This window comes from Danaus plexippus, chromosome 31 (assembly GCF_018135715.1).
Source record: "Danaus plexippus chromosome 31, MEX_DaPlex, whole genome shotgun sequence".
Taxonomy (NCBI): Eukaryota; Metazoa; Arthropoda; class Insecta; order Lepidoptera; family Nymphalidae; genus Danaus; species Danaus plexippus.
The window spans coordinates 1389484-1406723 of NC_083558.1; the positions used below are offsets into that span (position 1 = coordinate 1389484).

Below are 17240 nucleotides of genomic sequence, written 5' to 3' on the forward strand. Positions count from 1 at the left end.
CAGTGTCCTCATGTTGTTATAAGACAATCTTCATAAACATTGCTCACAGTCACACCGACCCGCCCTTACTCGATCCGTCTCTGTCTCTCCCCTCCAGAGCATTGAACCTAACGCAACCTTGTTGGAAGTCGTCTAAGAAGTTTCACTTCAAAAAAGTTTCTATCTCCCCATATGGATTAACCCATGAGCTATCTACGCAGCTCACAGCATAGCTTCAGGCAAAAGAACGTTATATTACGAGTGTTGGGGTGTACGGGTAAAACTACTGCACCGATTTTGATGACACTACACAATAATGTAGATAAGACAGGTTATAAATCTAATTATAACATAATGCTTGTGTTTTGTATGTCTCCTGAGATGCTAACGGTCGGTTAACTTATAGATAAAATATATACTCTCGGAGACCAATTTTAAGGTCCATGCGTCGGAAGTAGCGACAAACAACTGGTATTGCTGTCTGTTGATATTTAATATATTTATATACATATATAAATACAATTTTTGCATTTTTACATATGAGAACATAATAATTTTATTATTAAGTTACTAGGTCTACGATCCGAAATAATCAGACCATTAAAAAAATTGCTAAACATATATGTACTTGCAACTTTTCTCATCTCTCACAATCGCTTACTGACAATTAATCTCCACGTTCGAAATTAACTTCGGTATAATAAATTTAATTTTTAAATCATGAAAAACACTATAATAAATGTAGTATTATAAATAATGTTTGTGTTGGGAATGAGATTATGCAACAAGTTGTCATTACTTAAAACTATTACAGACCTATATTAATATATATAGACTTATTTTGTTAAATTATTCTTAATGACATATTTGGTCAAACTATTTGATGAATTAAATCAGGAATGTTTGCATAATGTCAATTTTTTTTTCTATTATAATGTATAAAGACATTATTTATTGTTGTATTATAAATTAATAAATTGTCTACTTTCCTCACGAATATATACACGAGACGATATGTAAACATGCAAGGGGAACATGGGTGAATTTAGTTCATGACTACAGACTTACAATCTGTCTAAAGAGTTTCCCGAAACTCCTATAATAGGTGGAATATCTCATATCCGGTACGAAACCGCTCTCGAAGGGCGGTTTTCTATACGACTTGTACAAAAACGACATGGCTGGCCGCACATAAACAAACTGACACGCACTTAACACTAAACACACGCGAAAAACTAACAATTACAACGTTAATCTACAGGGAGTTTGTGCCATACACTAAAATGTATCTGCTGTTACAAAACAGGATATCAAACATGATTGATATTCAAACTGACAGAAGTTTTGCAAAATTTTTTATAAAAACGTCAAATTGGTTTTCACATCAAGGTCGTGTGAAATTACGCATTTTGATGGTTTTCAGGGATAAAAATAACACTAACCTTGTCTTGCTATTAGTTCCTGGCTGGGCACCGCTGGCAATAATACTGCATTATGCGTCAAATCTTCGACGGAAAGCCCAGTCACGGCGGTGGAGAGAAGAGGATTTTTAACCACATTCCGATTAGTACAGTCACCATAACCTTTATCGGACATGATGTCGCGATGTAAATAAACGGTACATATAATTTTTTTGGTGAAATTTTCACATTTGGAGGTCACAAAAATCTAATTTAATTATATGAAGTTACGTGTCACTTGGTATTTTGATTTGACGTTGACAAATTTTGTTCCGTTCTGTAATAACAGTGACAACATCCTTCCGCAAACAAAACCAATATGTAAATAATGGTCATATGTCACTGTGCAATACATTACATTATGTATCACTTAGATTAAATGAAAGAAGATATCTCTAAAAGGTTTATACTGAATTTTATTTGAAAAGCTTGAATTTAAAAAACTGTATCTAAAAAAAATTAAAATGCAAGGAGTTTTTATTATATCCTTATTTAGAGGTCCCGCTTAATTTAAAGTTAGGTTATATACTCAAAGAAATCAGCAAACAATCTTTGAATTAAAGCATCTACATTAAAAGGCTCATCTCGTCTGCCCGTGATCACAGTTGCTGAAAAGTAACCGAAACGTCGGGAGTATGTAGTTTTTTACAAAAATAAATCACACGTAGTTTATACGAAAAATATTAGTTTCATTTAAATATACAAAAAATAGTTATTCTTATTGTTATTCTATACTATCATCACAGTTTACGAACATTTAAACTAATAAATGCAATTTTTTTATTAATAAAACTTACAGTATTATAACGAATTGTTTCTTCTATTACATTTATTATGTATTTTAATATCATACAACCAAAAAATATTTCAATTCCTGTTTTATTTTTATATAAATTATATTTATATATATTCTGCATTATTTGATCACATCTTAACAAACTCTGTCAAAAGTTATTGTCAACTGTCATTCAGAAATCACAATATTTTGCAACAGTCGAGAATTCACAACAAAAACAAATGTATATAGCTATCTTTAATTTTATTTAATTTATCATCAGACAAAAATGTCGGAACCTCAAGTGAAACGATATAGGAGAGAAGAGGAATCGTCAGAATCTGAAGAAGATATAGATAATTACGAGCCATACGTGCCTGTGAAAGATAGGAAGAAGCAGAAATTGTTGAAGTTGGGTCGCCTTGGCCAGTTGGCTGCTGAGGCTGTAGCTGAAACCAAGAGCTCCAGCGAGAATGACCCAGAAGACGAGGGTCTGTACAACATAATTCATAATCCCTTTAAAAATACCCAATTTGCTTATGCTTTAAACAAAATAAATATGTAAATTAAGTAAGGTTATTGTCACAATGCTATCTTTACTCTAATAAAGCCGTTCGTGATGTTTAGTTCGTGGAGACCTTAAAAACAAGACAAACCAATAGGTTAAAAATTAGTTGAGTAATTTTTACAAAATATTTCCTGCTGAAATAGAATATTTAAAAGGCCAATAACGGTTGTCAAATTAATATTGTAAATGCGACACTTTGTAGAGATGTACGAATATTGCTCTAACACACAAAATGTACTGAATTGATTACAATGATGCTTTACGGTATAAGGTATAATCTGTCCCGGAATTGGTGTAGCTACCTCTGGACCAAGTGATGAGAGTTGTGTTGTATAAGGTAACGTAACACAGACAATAGATGGCGCTGAGGGTTGGCACATACATATATTGTTTTAAAACACTATACATTGCTCATTTATAATAATTTTAAGTACTGGCAGATCTATCTCTCATACAGAACTCACTAAAAAATTTTCCATTCATTGCTTAAAATATAAGCATAAACGTTAACAATGATACAAAGTAGATATTAAAAATTTATATAATTTTATCTTATTACGTTTGAAATGATGTCAGAAAGATGTGATGAGAAAGTTGTAGGCACCTATATTATCTATGGTTAGATAAACCATAGGAACTTTAAAGTTAGTTAAACTATATTTCCTGTGAGTATTGAGTTTGCTGAGGTTGGACGGACTGAAATTTTTAAATTATAAGTTGGCAGCACCGTTTCACTTATCTAGTCGCACTAGTATCTGCACCTAACTTTACACACATCTGATAAAATATTATAAAATTGTATTGTACTGAAAAAGAAATGTAGTATAGTAACTTTAACCGTCCTGAACTATGTATCATCAACAAAATTGAAGGTTTTATATACAAATCATTTAATTAAAGTACTATTCACAACTTTTGATACTAATATCACCAATAAGCCAGACTTAAGTATAAGACAGTATAATATTAAAGTTATTTACGACATTAGTTGGTTTTATCAAATGACAGGATCACAGGAAGAATGGGGCAGACGTTACAATGTGTCATTGCTGGATCAACACAGTGAACTGAAGAGGTTGGCGGAGGCGAGGGCCCTCTCTGCAGCGGAGAGACAGGCTAAGGAGGAAGAACATATACTTGATAGTGTAGCACAGAGCAAGGCTTTGATGGGAGTCGCTGAATTGGCTAAAGGTGAGGCTTATTCACTTATATATATATATAGAGAGAGAGAGAGAGAGAGAGAGAGAGAGAGTGTAAACCAAGTACATCTCGTAAGATAATTTTTAACTACTATTTAGTACTTCAAGTTAGTTTGGAACCCATTCAACAGATGTCGCTCCCTTAATTTTGAATCACGCTGGCAATATGTATTCCATCAAACATAGGACGAGATTACCGTCGATTAAATTTGAAACGGTTCAGTAATTTTTGACAATTTTTGTGTATGCTGTACGTTCGGAAACTGAACGACAGTATTGTAATTTTCCATATAGGAATATCTTGAACATGTACATTTATTTGATTAAAACCTCTATGATCTTATTTATTACCCGACTTATTTAAAAAGCTCTTTGTTCTACGTACGTACGTAATTAAAATTTGATGTCCCCTAAACAACGGACCTGACCGTAAGACATATAATGACCCCAGGTATTCAATACTCGGAACCTATAAAGACGTCGTGGAAACCTCCTGGCTGTATCAGCTCCTTACCTCCAGAGCGTCACGAGAGGGTGAGGAGGGAGCTGAGGATACAGGTGGAAGGTGAAAACGTCCCTCCACCTATAAGGACTTTCAGACATATGAAATTTCCCAAAGGTTTGTCTTATCTGTTATGTCATCACTTAAAATTTACATAATTTTCTCAAATATTGCCAAATCGATCGCTGGTTACGTGAAAATACAAAAAGTCAGCATCTTTGAGAATAATTGCGAAATACAAAACGTCTATCCACTGTGTCAATTAATAATGAACTGTTATTTAGGTATTCTCCAAGGTCTGGAGGCGAAGGGCATAAAGAAGCCAACGCCCATCCAAGTTCAAGGTATCCCAGCGGTTCTGAGCGGTCGTGACATGATCGGTATAGCCTTCACCGGCTCCGGGAAGACGCTGGTCTTCACGCTGCCCATCATCATGATGTGTCTGGAACAGGAGATAGAGATGCCGTTCATCAGGTAAATAGTACATCAGCGGAAGTCAATTGTACGAGATATATTTTGAATATATCTGTTTTATTTCTATTCAGAAGCGGTTTTTCTCTTTCTGACCGAAACCTGACTCTCCGCACCACAGACTGACACCGCCCCCGGAGAGATAATAACATTATCTCAGAATCTTCTCTACAATGTTATAGTTTGTTTTATATATCATGATGTTACTGACGGAGCTTATTCCGAAAACATCATTAATCATTATTTTGCATATTAATACATTTTATATCCGACGGAGAATATAAGTCGGATATCCTGGATATAGGAAGCAAATTCAGTTCATGGTCGGATATGAATACCATTTCCGGTTTTTGTGGTCTCAAAACGGTTCGTTTGTAATATGTTCCTTAATTTCTAGAAACGAAGGTCCCTACGGCCTCATAATATGCCCGTCCAGGGAACTCGCCAAGCAGACCCATGATATCATAATGCATTTCGTTAAACATCTCAAAATGGCGGGACATCCGGAGATAAGGAGCTGTCTGGCGATCGGTGGTGAGTGTTTTATAACTTATGTATAGTAAATATTGAAATTGTTAAATAATAGGCTATTAAGGGAATAAGTCCATACAATGGTCCCAGGATATGGTTAGGTCACGGATCATGCCCAGGGAAACCAATATCCGCTGAAGGCCTGAGCTCTCGCATGCAGAGGATCTCACTGTTTCAAACAAATCTTATATTCCTGTTATCATATATATGTCAATCGAGAACCGATAGCGGGACCGTCCAATGAGAATCTGCCGATTTTCGTATTCATCGGATGTAAACGGTTGTCAGGGACATCACTGATGTGTTTGCACCAATCACTACGAAGCCGGCAGACCGGAAGTGGGGTGTGACGGGGAACAGAACTAAGATTTTTTAGGGCCTATAGTACTTGTAATGGCATACATACATACATACATACAGAAATTCACTTTAAAAAATCATACTATCTCAATACATTTATTTCCAAGATCGCTTCCAGATCATTTACCAGCTTTCCCTTCCAGGTGTGTCCGTCTCCGAGTGCATGGAGGTGGTGCAGCGAGGAGTTCACATCATGGTGGCTACACCTGGAAGATTAATGGACATGCTGGATAAGAAGATGGTGTGTTCTGTTACGTAATAACTGCTGGACGCGAAGTGATGAGGCTCTCCGCTCGCGTAGTGTCAGTAGGAGATATATGTGTGTGTCGGTCATGCGTGACGAGGAAACGGCTGAGCCGATCCGTATGGTACTTTTCAGTTGTGTAGTTTTGACATCAGAGTGTTCACGCGCAATCAAAAGTAGACATTATCTGAAGGCTAGATAAATTATTGGGCTTCTGAGCTTATTTTGAGATGTTGATTCAGACGGAATAAAGAATAGATTTGAAAATAAAGAAGTAAGGAAGTGAGATGTGGGGTAATAAATATAAAAATAGTCACTCTATAGTCCGAAACATTCTAATTTGAGGGCTGCTCCTTAAAAACTTTGACAAATTTTAAACGTATTCTAGCCCGTGTCTTGCTCAGATATCTAATGTACATCATTGCAAGGTTTCATCAAAATCCGTTCAGCATATTTTGTTAGAGAGCAACAGACACGCAGACGCCATTATGGAACCTTGATTATAAGTAGTACATATATATATATAGGATTCTAACAAAATCTTTAAAAAATATAGTCATCTCATAAATCATTACTTTTAAATAACAAATCAAACCTTAGCTAGGACAAACTAGTTATTATCTTAAAACAAAACACCTTAAGTAACTTAAATTCAATTTACAAACAAACAAGTCGCGTCGACAAATACTTTCCCGCGTAAAAGTGAACCAACCAAACGTCATCGCTGTGACGTCACTTCGGGTGCGTTCGGGAATTTAAAGGATTCACATTAAATGTGTGTTCACTATATATATATTTGTACGTGTCTAGGTCCGACTGAACGTGTGCCGCTACCTGTGTATGGACGAAGCTGATCGGATGATAGACATGGGCTTTGAAGAGGACGTGCGGACCATCTTCTCCTACTTCGCCGGGCAGCGACAGACTTTACTGTTCAGCGCCACCATGCCCAAGAAGATACAGAACTTCGCCAGGTAATTTCCAGGTGTATATAGTCCGGGGACAGCTCCAGTATTGATTGTTAATCTTCGCTTATTCTAGTAATGTCCTACAAAATGGCTGAAGCCAGTTATATTATGATTAATAATAATCTGTCATAAAAAAAATCTAAGGATTATAGTATATTATAATTAGTACGGCACAGATGGCGCCACTCGTAACAATATTGTCCCAGGGTCATAACAGCTGGTTTTATTGGATGGCAGAGTTCTGAATATCCTTGCAAAACTTATTTGTTTCTAGCCGAAATTTCTGTTCCGTCAATTTTCAAAATGCCGTCCCTACTTTCCATTGCACCTCACACATAAAAACTCCAAATTTGTTTGTCCTTGTGTAATAAATAGCGTTTATTGTTACTTTTATTCTTAATAACAAAATTACACGAGCACGATTGGAACTATTCCCTCGGATATCTCCATTAAATCTACTTGCCAAAGAAATATAACATGAAGCAATCATTACATTGAAGGATCAGAATATTCTTCCTTAGTAAAACATCAACATACGAGTGAATTTTACCTTGTAATTGAAAGGTCAGCGTTGGTCCAACCGGTGACGTTGAACGTGGGTCGCGCCGGGGCCGCGGCGCTCGCGGTCCGCCAGGAGCTGGAGCCCGTGAAGGCCGAGGCGAGGACGGTCCACCTGCTGCAGTGTCTCCAGAAAACGCCTCCTCCCGTCCTAGTGTTCGCTGAACGGAAACAACACGTGGACGCTATACATGAGTACCTGCTGCTCAAGGGGGTGGAGGCCGTGGCGATACACGGCGGCAAGGACCAGGAGGAGAGGTCCCGGGCCGTGGAGGCCTTCAGGAGGGGCGAGAAGGACGTGCTCGTGGCTACCGATGTTGCCAGTAAAGGTAATATATATTTAATTTGCGTGTCATCATTTCTTTGGTTCTGGACGTGAACTTTTTTCTCAGGAAATGTCTATTAATTTTGATTCCCATAGAACTATTTTTTTAACTGACTTAATGTCTTTGTCGCTCTTATAAAACCAAGACTTGCAACAAGGACCTCCAGCTGTGCAAACTAACTGAGTACTCATATATTTTATAACGAACAGGTCTCGACTTCGAGAACATCCAGCACGTGATCAACTACGACATGCCGGAGGATATCGAAAACTACGTCCACAGGATAGGTCGTACTGGGCGGGCGGGGACCCAGGGCGTAGCGAGCACATTACTAGGGCGGGCGGCGGATTCTAGCGTTCTACGAGATTTGGCCCATTTACTGGTCGAAGCTGGGCAAAAAGTCCCGCAATTTCTTCTAGAGATGATCGGTGAGGACGGGCCCCTGTCCGGGGGACCTGGCTGCGCGTACTGCGGGGGCCTGGGACATAGGATCACTGAGTGCCCCAAGCTAGAGGCGGTCCAGAACAAGCAGGCCTCCAACATCGGCAGGAGGGACTACCTCGCCAACACAGCAGCAGACTATTGATGTACTGTTATATGGAAATTAAAAATTAACATATTTCTAAACTGTCTCTTTCATTATAAATATTTGTCTTAAAAATGTAGCAAAGGTCTACAAGGAAACGACAAGAACACTCGGCTCTGCTGTCACAACTGTAGATAAAAAAATACTAACTGACAAAAATAAAGAGGAGTTGTTTAAATGAAACTAATATTTTTCGGATATACTACGCGTGCTTATTTTTTGTTAAAACTACAGACAGACATTCACGTCTCGTCTGCCCGTGGTCACGGTTGCTGAAAAGTAACCGTGACGTCGGGAGTATGTAGTTTTTAACAAAAATAAAGCACTCGTAGTAGGTATATCCGAAAAATATTAGTTTCATTTAAATGAATTAAACTCGCGAAAGTCTTAGATCATTAAGAGTAATTGTACTGACTGAGTATTCGTGGAGGGGAGAGGAGACCGAGTATACAAAACTAGTTCAGTTACAAATTCTCATTAATCTGTGAAAATTTGAAATAAACAAGTGAATAAGGAGGAAGAACAGTTTTAATTTATTGTCTTTGACAAGAAATTTATGTCGTGTATCTAAATAAATTATTTTTTAACAATTTGGTGTTAACAATCACTTTATAATGAAAATGAGAAATATATTTTTTATAACTGGCAACACATTCCAAGCGGTAGTAGTTCCCTTCGCAACCTTATATTACCCCTGTCCCGTACTTGTTATTACTATTCTTCGATCACATGCTTTGAAGCTTTTCTTAAATATTACTTTGAGATTTGCAGTAAGAAAATGAAAGTATCAAAATTAATCTAAAATGATACTTGTTCTAAAGAAAGAGCATATTCAGAAGATTTAAAAATTGTTAATGCCCGAACGAAAACTCCTTCAAAACCTTATCACGATTTTTCTCCTATTTTCAATTCCAAAACTTATGAAAACATAGTTTTATACATTTCATATGGGGTTGCCAGTTACAACGTACTGATCGAAAATTCAGCGCCCATTTTTATTATATAACGGTCGGCGGACAAAGGTCATTGACTTCTTCAACGCTATACTATTGGAACTATTTTTAAATAGATTTTTTTTCTGTTTGCAACATTGAGACGTCAGTCATTGATATTCTGTAAGTTTGACAAATAGAAACTTTTTTTTCGACAATTCATATAAACAACATTCAGAAATATTTGTGACAGAAATATATTTCATTGCCAGTTTCGTCATTTGTCATCTTTGACAGATAGTATTTTTTTTTATTTGTCACTAAATTTAATATATAAAAATATCAAAATTCCCTAATCTAAGTCCAAATGCACTATAATAGAAATGAAACAAAAAAAAAATAAAAACTAACACGTAAGTATATTTTTAACGTATTTATTCACCTTTACAGACGAGCATCTCATATAGCGTCGCTATACATGATTCCTGAACTACCGACTTTATATAGAAAAAAAAAAAAACAATGTTACTCATTAATTGAAAAACAAAGAAAATACATTAAAATGTTTCTTAAACTAACAACGGTCTAAGGCAGACAAATCACTCGAATGCGTATAACATATATATATAGGCTGATTGTTTATGTTACAAAGTCATAGCCGAGGTATTTCTTGTTTTTTCTTCTCACCCGAGCAGCTTTCTTGTCATCATAGTCATCGGAGGTGTCCTGGTCGTACACACTGTTGTCTATGACCCAGTCCTCCTCTATTTCCGGCTTGATCTCCGTCTTGATCTGTTTGATCTGTTCCCTCACCGATGGGGTTGATATTTTCTTTTTCCTCTTCCTCGGGTCCGAGTCCTTGGATCTCTTCCTGGGTCTCTCCTCCAGCACCAGATGAGGATATTCCTCTACTATAAAGTTCTCTGGCTCGTATGTGGTCGTAATCTCCACTCCGACTGACGGGTCTATGTCCGGGAGTATGTAATAGTTCTCATAGTCACCCTGTAATGTTATCTCGTTCATCTCCGCTGTGAAATGCCTCTTCTTCTTGCCGCTGTTGCAATGTTTGATGTACGCGTATTTAGGTTTCGTTTCCTCTGGTATTATGTTGACCATCCACTCTCTGTTCTCGGTGATGGGTATTTCTTTCACCTCCTCCATAGTGATTTCTTGTTCTTCCGCTATCTCATATATAAAGTTATCTGATATATTCCCATCTTCCATTATATGAAGCACCTCGTTCTGCGGTTCCACTGTCGAAGTTTGAGGGACGATCTGCAATATATTAAAAATCAATATGAAAGCTGTCTTGTTTTAGTTATACTTGTATTGTTAAAAAATAACAAGTAACTTAATGTACTTGTTTTATCTACATTTTGTAAGTTATTATTTACATAGTAGAGTTCACTGACCTCTATAATCTGTTTTGGGTCGGGCATTTTGGCAATTACTTGCTCGGATTGTGCAATGGAAGCTTCAGCCTTGTCCGTCTCAACCTTCACCACCCACAGCTGCTTCTTCTGCAGGTTCTTCAATGAACTGAACATCAAATTAATCGTAAGGTTTACTTTAGACACGATTTTAGTATTGCAGAAACAAAAAAAATATACATTTATTTTATATTCTCTGTACTTATATACATTTCTGTAGAAAATAATATTAAAAAAAACTTAAAAATAAAACCTTTACCCACATATACATCACTATTTATAATAATATCTGGTCATAATGAGTCAATCACAGACTAGTTACTGAGATTAATCTCACAGACTAACATATATATAGCATGTTATACTCACAGATACCCCAATGTGTCTACAAGTTGCCTGACGTTCAGCCTGGATACACTTTCATGAATTTCTTTGACGGGTTCCACGCTGTAGTTGTGTTCAACTCTGATTATGTCGGCCACTGGATACAGACATTAGTTATTATATATATATATATATATATATATATATATACACACACACACACACACACACACACATAATTATTCAATGAAACTATACATTAATATATCGCTAAATTATAATAGTACATATTATATAGTGTATCTTCAGTCCGTGTAGTTCCCGGGAACACTTCATGACAGTTGTATTGTGTGAAGTAACGCGACACGCGATAGATGACTCTGACGGTTGGTGTACACATTATATGATAATCCGTGTACACAAAACCAAAAAAAAACAGGCGAAACCATACTGATTTGTGACAAGTTACATTAATTTGTAAGGAAAGTGTGATGCTGAAATATCTTTATACAGTTCAGGAAGTTGGTATGTGTGGCATTTTTAGACATTTTAATACCTTTCTTGTCCGCAGCTGTCTGTTGTATAGGGGCCACAGTTTCCTGAGGGGTCAGCAGCTCAGGTAACATCGGCGAGTCGATCCATAGACCTTGGGCGTCCAGCTCAAAATGATACCTGCAATCAGGTCGTAATATAAACATTCTTACATAATGGCAATATCAAATAAAAAAAGAGATCGATTGGTAAGGCATCAGGGACGGAATGTCCCAGAGACTTTCAAGTTGTGACTGACTTTGCAATTCATGATTACTGCTTTGTATTTTTATAATGATGAACACAAATTGATGCAACTATATACAATCATACCCACCCGCACAGTTGTAGACTGACATGTCTCCAGAGACACTCGCTCTCCTCTTGCATGGCACCCTCAATCCACTCCTGTCGCTTGTCATCCGTAGACGCTGATGTGTTAACACTAGAACGTTCATGAGATTAACATGGAAAGATTCCAGATAATTCCAATAGTATGTTAAAATAAATAAAACTAATGACTTATAATACTTCATGTATCAGTGTGAACTCTGGAATTTTAATAGTCTATTTAACGTTTTAGATGTGATTGGAATCTGGTTAATTAATTTAGTTTATATATATTTAACTCTTATAACTGGAGAGAGAGAGAGAGAGAGACATTATAAAATATACCGTCACCGGAATGATTACAAACAATATAAGTAACTTGTACATCTTGTACTGATGACTTGAATACTACACCACAATAATATATAAATAGTTATACATAGTTTTTGAGATATAATAAGTGATTTGATAGACCAAACATACTTATATGGCAGTCAGCCAGATACATGTTATGAAAATTACAAAGGTTTTTCCCTTCGATATAAAAAATATATACGTATGTAGATACGCAAAACAGAATATACGCGATTGCCAAATAACTACATACCACAATAGTATTGCATATCAGAACGTCGACTTTAATATTAAAAAACACAACGAATTACGAGAACAATCTTGTTGTTGCAAATTACTTACTGTTTCACAAAATTTTATATGTTTAGGGAGTAATTGTATTCTATTCGTAGGATGTTTTTTTTTATGCTACGGCTTCATTCGCACTGGGATCGCGGAATATTCTGCCGATGTCAATATTTTTATTTGTCCGACGAGTTATAATCTCGAGCACTGAGCGGAGGACACACGATGGAGTTTGTCGTGTTTGTGCTATCGTAATTTCTTCATAGATGTAATCAATGTCACGTATTAATTTACGTCAAATCTATTATACGTCACTATCATTAAACCTACTAGCGTCACACATACAAATGTCACTACAATGTCACAACTGTCAGGCGTCACTGATGTAAGTGTCATTTCTGTTTTATTACAATGTTTATAAATCCGAAGTGTATTTTGTCGGTTATTTATATAAAACGTGTTTAAAATATAGCTAATACATTTATATTTTAGTCTCAATGCATTTAAATATTTCAATAGTACGTATACTCATTACGTAAAAATGTAAGAATTGGTCTTGGCTTTAAAATTTGTACCTGTTTTTCCGTCGTTTTTCCACCATATATGTATATAAGAACGATTAATTTCTTATTTAATAATATCAAATGTACGAGAATAAACTTATTTTTTGCTAGTTTGATAAATATTTCTATGAAAAAAAAATAAACTATCTGATGATATGTTTAATGATAGATATAATATAATATTATTTTTAACACAAATCATGGTGTACGTATTAATTACATTGAATACTTTTCAATACAAATAAAGTTACCTTTGTACATTAATGATTTGTACACGTCTCTTGCGTAATAGCGATAGAATTTTATATTTTTTAGGATAAAACAACAAATTTTTACGGAACCAAGTGAAGTCGAGCAATCGATGTTGCATTTTGTTAACAGCAAATATTCTTCTTATAATATATATATATATATATATACATATGTAAATGTTTGTGTGTTTGTATACATATATATATATATATAACTTATTGATCTTGTAATTGTTATCAAAACTATATATAATAAAATAAAGAAGTGATTATAATAACACACTGTAGTAACTGTGTAATATATTTTCCATATAAATTAAGTTACAGCGATTATTTCCTCTGTATTAAAACAGAAAATTCGTAATTATTTTTGATATCTACACAGTATGTGAGGGCTTGTTCAGTAATAAACTGATTCCTATCCCGTTATAATATCTATATAATGACAAAACTTCATCAAATTCCGTTTAATTTGTAACAATTTTTTGTCCAAATATATTTAATTCTATTAAGATTAATTTCATTTTAAAATTATATGTGATATGAACGAGGTTGTCACTTATGTTAATTTTCTAGCTTTCTACTTGTTATGTATTGATGTTGTGGTAAAATCTTATATTTGTATTCCGTTATAAAGATTATTAAAAAACATTTTTGTTGGTTTGGTGTAATTTTTTTGTTTTGTTGGTCAAATTGTTTAGTTGCTATATTATTAACTTGCTATACGAGAGACGCGATTGCTTTGATAAGAACATTAAGCCCGCCAATTTGTAGACCACAAATAACTATGCCAGAATAAAATGTTTATATGCATTGATTTATGCAGTTTATTCGATTAGTGAAATTATTACGTGTTTATATATAAACATCTTATAAGATTTTTTTTTTATTGTTAGACGACAATGAAATACATATTGCGTCAAGGTAAAAGGGCGTCTTTATATATGGATAGTCGGATTGCGGATAGTAATTTTCTTATTAATTTTAAGCGGGAAAACTACTCACTTGTAAAAGGAAAAGCTGCAAACCACATCGTATTCCAAATTACAGCCTTCAACCACACACTTCTGTGAACTCATGATGGGGTACGCAGCGATAGCATCCAAGTGTGGAATCCGATTATTCACATTCTTATAACCACTTAATATTTACAAAATATAGACATTTAGCGCCTAAACTAGCTTTCAAACAAACAAATTTGATGGATCTTTAGAAAATTATCAATCAAATGTCGAAAATGACATGCTGTCACGAAAAGTCGAAGTACTAAATGCGTGCCATGAAATGGTCAAATGGTGATGTAATGTCGCCCGTGAGAATAATGTGGCAACACTGGAATGTTAAAGCGAATATGATATCGATGTTGTAAACATCGATTTTAATACATCGAATAATAAACGATTGAACTATTTTAGTGTAAGCATATATTCACGTTATAAAATGCAATATTTTTATGACTTTTATAATAGTAGTAACATCCAGCAAAGGTTATAAGCATAAACAGTCTGAAATTTAATTATGTTATTCTAAATATATATATATTTTGTTTACATTATTCATTGATTTTAAATTATTCTATAAATAGAATAAAATAAAAGGAATTTCTATAAAACTGAATAATTCCATGATTGAAAGTGAATAATTATATAAAAATCGATTTTCACAAAATAATATTACCATGTTATAAAATGTAATCCATAGACAATTAAACAATTTATCGTCACAAGACGCTAAGTTAATTTAAAAAGCAGCCAGCCTGCTATAAATGTTAGAATTCTTAGATAGTAATAAGAAATCACATTTTCTTATTCGTGACTTTTTTAATTTTTAATAAAGTCATATTAACAATGTATATTTCGAAATATTTCATAATAAGGTCATTCATAGACAACGAAGCAAACAGCGTATCGATCGCTTTCATTTTACGCTACATCCGGTTGCTTGTAGTTATTTTAAGGAATAACCTAAACCTATTCAAAGTTATATTCTCATCTTTAAACGTAAAATTAACACTCGCACTGTTCTGTACTTCATTTTAAATTGTCATTGTCACAATTTCTGACAAAATTTGTCAAAACAACTATGTCATCATTGTCAATTAAATTAATGATGTCATATTCTTACAAGCGTTAAGTACGGAAAACAACTCTTAATGTATACAATCCTTTTAACGCGTATCCAGTTACGTAAAAGAAATACATTAATTATAATCTTTCTCAATTATAAGCGTAATATTTTCACATTTTTACTGTACACTCAGATACATATAATATAGTCCTTAGTAATTATTTATTTATATATACGTATCTTCATATATATTATCGTCGAGTCTCCTATCGCCTTGTATTGTAAATCTTAGATTGAATAATCATTAAACAACTAAAAACAACGCCATACCAATGTTTTCTTAATAAATTATGTGAAAAAACATGAATATCGATTATCTCCACGAGAATTACGTTTTTCTTCTTCACAATTTCTTCTAACAGAGACCATTGAAATACCTTTGTTGCTTTTGAAGAGTTCTCAAACCAAACTGGGTCATTTCTAAATAATATAAAAGCGTTGGCACAATTTTTATGTTTCGTGTAATTTTTATTTTTTGCTAATTTTGAATCACAATAGACTTTATAAATGTAAATCAACTTATTAGATAACAAATCATATTGCCGTAATACATTTTTGGTACAGAGAAGCTATTTTAATTACCCCAAGTTATTTGGCGCGATTACAACAGGGTCATTCATTTTTGTTTAAAGCGCCATCTTGTTTCTTATAAATAACTTAGTAGACAGTTTTGCGTTTTACATGTTCAATTATAATTTATATATACATTACATAAATAAATTTAATATGGAAGTGATGTGATTATATTATTTTTTGTTTTTATTACCGATTATTTAAAATCAGTTTTAGCATCAAATTGCAACCTAACCTAACATAGAGAATTCTTAACCCACAATTTTTTTAAAAATATATTCGTATAAAATTTTTAATTAATTTTATTTTTTATTCTTTTTCAGGTAAATATTATTGATTATCAATAAATATGAGACATATTTTCGTTTCATTTAGGAAACTTACGTTCGTCAGCAACATATTTCAATGTTGATAAAAAAAAACATGATTAGAATTTAGTCTCTTACTTATCTCAATAGATTTTTCATTATTTTCGAAGACCTAGCAATACAATATATATAGGTATATTAGGGTACCTATTGACCAATCGCTTATATAGCATTTAAATTTTCTTAAATCTTAAGACTTTTCAATTGAATTGTCAAAAAAGTCCAATAGAATGTTGTTAGTGAACGTAAAATTTACGGCTTTTTACATTGAAATTCATTTTCTTTGTCTGAAGCGTAGTCACGATTATAACATCTTAAAACTAGTCTGAGAACCCATTTCCTTGAAGCTTAGTCTCCTATATATTTTCATTTGTCAAGTTTTGCACATTCTGTTGAGATTTAACCCATTCCGAGCCAAAATCACTACTAGATTAATATTTACGACTCTAATGTTTTTTTTCTTTAAGTAGATCGTATTGTTAAGGTATGTATTGCTTCTTTCTCTTTCCATTGTTAAGTCTAGACTTCTTTTCATAGTAATCCTAAAATAAATTTTATATATTTTACGTCAAACATATTATAAAATAAATGAGCATCGCCGGGGAAACATCGTTGTATGGATAAAATATCATATAACGAGTGACG

The 17240-nt window shown here is 34.1% G+C and overlaps 3 protein-coding genes across 4 annotated transcripts in view; 1 reads left to right on the forward strand and 2 right to left on the reverse strand.

The window, feature by feature from the left end:
- LOC133319861 (uncharacterized) overlaps positions 1-1723 on the reverse strand; it is a 42963-nt gene extending 41240 nt beyond the window's left edge. Inside the window, exon 1 of the mRNA XM_061525735.1 lies at positions 1422-1723. Coding sequence (XP_061381719.1) covers positions 1422-1575 — 154 coding nt within the window. The 5' untranslated portion in view covers positions 1576-1723. The remainder of the gene's footprint in view (positions 1-1421) is intronic.
- A 680-nt stretch (positions 1724-2403) lies between these two features.
- LOC116778541 (ATP-dependent RNA helicase abstrakt) lies at positions 2404-8568 on the forward strand. The gene is made up of 9 exons (XM_032672568.2): positions 2404-2705; positions 3791-3973; positions 4433-4600; positions 4768-4957; positions 5352-5488; positions 5989-6086; positions 6900-7063; positions 7622-7944; positions 8151-8568. Exons 1-9 carry the CDS (start codon positions 2504-2506, stop codon positions 8525-8527), a joined length of 1842 nt encoding a protein of 613 aa, XP_032528459.2. The 5' UTR covers positions 2404-2503; the 3' UTR covers positions 8528-8568.
- Positions 8569-9877: 1309 nt separating this feature from the next.
- Positions 9878-14808, reverse strand: LOC116778424 (uncharacterized). 2 transcript variants are annotated; one of them, XM_032672426.2, is made up of 6 exons: positions 14533-14808; positions 12082-12189; positions 11770-11885; positions 11259-11370; positions 10872-10998; positions 9878-10734 (listed from the first exon to the last, which is right to left on the reverse strand). In XM_032672426.2, the coding sequence occupies exons 1-6, from the start codon at positions 14604-14606 to the stop codon at positions 10099-10101; spliced, it is 1173 nt and encodes a 390-aa protein (XP_032528317.2). In that variant the 5' UTR covers positions 14607-14808; the 3' UTR covers positions 9878-10098. The 2 variants fall into 2 exon arrangements, with proteins under 2 accessions (XP_032528317.2, XP_032528318.2); XM_032672427.2 differs by lacking the exon at positions 14533-14808 and adding an exon at positions 12771-12937.
- Positions 14809-17240: the final 2432 nt, after the last annotated feature.